Source organism: Malurus melanocephalus, unplaced genomic scaffold, assembly GCF_030028575.1.
Source record: "Malurus melanocephalus ecotype Western Australia unplaced genomic scaffold, MMel_1.1 scaffold_83, whole genome shotgun sequence".
In the NCBI taxonomy this organism is placed as follows: domain Eukaryota; kingdom Metazoa; phylum Chordata; class Aves; order Passeriformes; family Maluridae; genus Malurus; species Malurus melanocephalus.
Window position 1 is genome coordinate 513,241 of NW_026623315.1, and position 3,747 is coordinate 516,987.

At 54.4% G+C, this 3,747-nt stretch overlaps 1 protein-coding gene across 1 annotated transcript; it reads right to left on the reverse strand.

Moving 5' to 3' along the window:
* Nucleotides 1–1,746: 1,746 nt before the first annotated feature.
* On the reverse strand, nt 1,747–3,523 carry TMEM158 (transmembrane protein 158). Its single transcript, XM_057367697.1, has one exon. It carries the CDS (start codon nt 3,314–3,316, stop codon nt 2,318–2,320), a length of 999 nt encoding a protein of 332 aa, XP_057223680.1. The 5' UTR covers nt 3,317–3,523; the 3' UTR covers nt 1,747–2,317.
* Between the last annotated feature and the right edge of the window lie 224 nt (nt 3,524–3,747).

Consider the following 3,747-nt stretch of genomic DNA (forward strand, 5'->3'; position numbering starts at 1 on the left):
GTATTCAAGTTGATATTGATAGAAGTCAGAAAAACACAAACCATTTTGTACTAGTTTTGGTGTACCACTTGCTAAGTGTCTGCAAGAACTACAAATAATAAGCCTCTAATAGCTGAAGCTGCCTGTTTCAGACAGTAACATCATTCCCCTGTTTATGCTGATGCAATTCAGAAAAAAAAACCCCAATAGCACATCACTGGTGAAACAAGGATAAGCAAAAAAAAAGAGATTCCTCCCTTGAGTTTAAGCACAGGCTGCCTGGATCACAGTGAGGATTATATATGATGAACTAACAAAGCCAGAAAAACTTCCAKTAAAAATTGTTAACTCTCTTCCTTATTCAAAAGATGAAATTAYTCCCTAGCATGGCAACTTTCTGAGGTCTATTCCATATGTAGAAAATTTCTCCTCCGAGAAGGTGTTGCATTACCTTCATGTTTTCCTGCCTTTCAGTATGAAGAGGCGCCTCTGTCACACAGGACATGAGAGACAAAGAATTGTTCTCCAGCATGTCAAACACAAGAGTTGCAAAAGGTGGAAATGACACTGTTTCACACATCAAGGAAAGAAAACAGGGGCTCTCTAAACGAGGCATACAGGGGCAGGTGCCCTTTGGATCAACAGGTCAAGAGACAGTGACTGGATCCTCTGTTTTCKGAAAACAATGCAGCTGCAATGTTTATTCAAGTGACAACCACAACAATAGGATTAACAGGAGAAAYGGTGTAGAAGCAGCCCAGTAACATGGAACATTTTAAAATCTTGATTTATTTTTGCTGTTTGTCAATCTTTCTCTCTCTGCCTTTTTTCAGACAGCATACACACAGAGCATGCATTTCTTTTATTTTGTTCTCAATTAAAAATATAGTAATCCTAAGAATTTAATCCTTCCAGACTTTTCATCCAGTCATTTCCACCATATATTACAAATACACCAAATTAGCCCCAAGCGAATTCATGTGTTCCTAGCAAATTAAATACATTGTTGTTGACAGAAGAATGAGAATTCCTATTGCAAATATTTGTCACTCAGCTCATATTTTGGTTTTAGAAACTTCAGCTGGACTAATCATGTCTAAGGCAAATAAAACAAGTTATTATAAGGCTAAACAGTTGGAAGTATACAACAAATGGTATTTCAGGCTACACAACTGTCTGCTCAAATAAGAGAGAAGAAAACATTCTTCTTTGCATGCTTGCACAGCAGCAGCTGGAATCTAGTTCTGGACTGGCAGCTCCTRCCTTCTCACCCCACAGACTTGCTGTGAGCAACCCTGCAGACTGGTAGATGAAAAAGAGGTACAGTATTACTGTGTCTCCAACAAATACACTGCATCTAAGCTGGTTTTGAGGAATGAACTTTGTGGAAGTCAGAGACTTGCCCCACACTGTTTAGCATAATTCAGCGTGGGCCTTATCTCCCAGGACTGAAGCCACCCGACCTCAAACTGAGGAGAAAGCCATAGTCTGTGGAGCTGTGCAGATWAAATTGCCTTGGGAGGATCTTTGGCACAGCCACGCTCCCCACCCCACCCAACACTGGTGTAGGCATACAGCYCCACATCTGCCGAACAGACAGGGCAAACACCAGCCAGAAAGGATTTGGGATTCTCCTTGTGCTACCACCAGCCCCGGTAACACCATTTCACGGGGAAAGGAGCTTCGTGGCAGGTCCGCAGACAGGAAGGCCAGCCAAACCCTCTGTTCCACCCTGGAGGAAACAGACCAACAAAAGGCTACAGTGGCTCCAGAAAGAAAACCTCTGTATTARAAGCCAAATAATGCGCAGCTACAATAATAAATACACACTATCTCAACCAGGAAATACAGTGTTAAAGGTTCATTAAAGTTCAGCTTCAGCAATAACAACATATATACCACTTCAGTTCTCCATTCTGTCTAAGACAGACATCCCTTTCTGTTCATAAGGGAGAAACCCGTTCAAACTACATCCTATACAAAAACGCTACTCCGACAACAAATGCAGCCAAATAGGAGGGTCTTTGATTTCCTCCGTTAAATTTTTAGGGGGGCTTATTCTTGCCTGGTTTTTTTCGTGGTGTTTTTGTTTGTTTTTGTTTTGTTTTGGTTTTTTTTTTACTAAAAGGTTCATTTAAAACGGGTATTAAAGATATAAAACGCGCACATATGATATGGTCCCCGCGGGGCCACTGCCCTCGGGGCCGGGCCGGGCGCTGAGGCGGCCCCACGTCCCGCCGCGCACCTGTGGCACGCTGCAAACRAGAAAAACACGACAGAGTCCGTCCCGCGTCCCTCCACAGCACAAGACGAAGAGAAGGGGGGTCACCGGGAGAGGCTACTTGGCGGCGGCGGTGGTGGCGGTGCCGGCGGCGGTGCCGCGGCGCTGCTCCATGCCGTTGGGCAGGAATCCGGCGATGATGGGCACGGGCCAGATGAGGGCGGCCACGCTCCACACGATGATGACCAGAGTCATGAAACACGCCACCAAGGTGGACTCGATGGGCTTGCGGTTCATCCGCCAGCCCGGCTCGCCCTTCAGCTCCTCCAGGCTGAAATCCAGGCAGCAAAAATTGAGCGGCTCCCCTTGCAGCCAGTACTGGCCGGGCTCTGCCGCCGGCGGGTAGGAAAGCGAGGAGGAGGAGGAGGCGGCGGCCGCGGCGGCAGCGGCGGCAGGGGGTTGGGGTTGGGGTTGGGGCTGCGGCTGGGGCTGGGGAGCAGCGCCCCGCAAGCGCCCGACCCGCCTGCCCCGCACCCAGCTGCAGCCCACGCAGAGGCGCAAGTCCTGCTGGGCACCGCCGGCCGCCARCCCCAGGTGCTCGATGAGCAGCGGCGGCCCCACGCGGTGGAAGGCGGCGGAGAAGAAGGCCCGCCCGTGGCTGTTGGTGGAGAAGAGCAGGAGGTCGCACTGGATGCCCAGCGGGCGGCTCCAGCGCACCAGCAGCGAGCTCAGCATCTGCCGCTGCACGCTGATGTTGCAGTGCGGGTCCTCGGCGGGCTGCGGCTGCCCCTGCGGCTGGGGAGGCTGCTGCTGCTGCTCCTGCTGCTGCTGCCCCTGCTGCTGCTCCTGCTGCCCGGAGGTGGTGGGAGCGGAAGGAAAAGGCTCTTGGCTAGGGGCAGCCGGCGTGCCCGGGCTGTCGGTGCTGCCTTCCTCCTTGCTCGCTGCCCCGTCGAGGTCCATCTCGAGGCTGGCCAAGGAGCGGGAGGAGGAGTTGGCAGGGGGCAAGAAGAGCTCCTGCTCCTGCTCCTCCTGCCCGCTGGCAGCCGCCGAGGGGCTCCAGCCCTGGCAGGACGGCAGGCAGGCGGCCAGCAGCGCCGGGAAGAGCAGCGGCAGCATGGCATTAACTTAGAGCCGGAGAGGAGGGAGAGGAGGAGGAGGAACGGGAGGCTGCATGGCGCTGCCGGCTGCCATCTGGGAAAGGAGGCACAATGCTCTCGCCGAGCGAGCGAGAGAAAGGGAAGGAGGGTGGAGGCAGGCGAGGGGGTGGGAGCGGGGCTGTGGCTGCCGCGGCGACGAGCCGAGCGAGCCGGGAGCTTCGGTGACGGCAGCGGCTCCCCCCTTCCCCGCCTCCTCCGCCCCCGGCCCGGCCCGGCCCGGCAGCGCCCCGGCGGGAGGAGCCGTGCGGAGCTGGCCCGGGGCAGCCGCGCTCYCTGGGCCGCCAGCGCTCCCCCCACGGGGCGCAGCCGGCAGTGGCCGCCGCTGTCCCCTCAGGCGGGGACCCTCTGCCCACAGGGACCCCTCTCCCGCGCCGCCACCGCGCCGGTCCC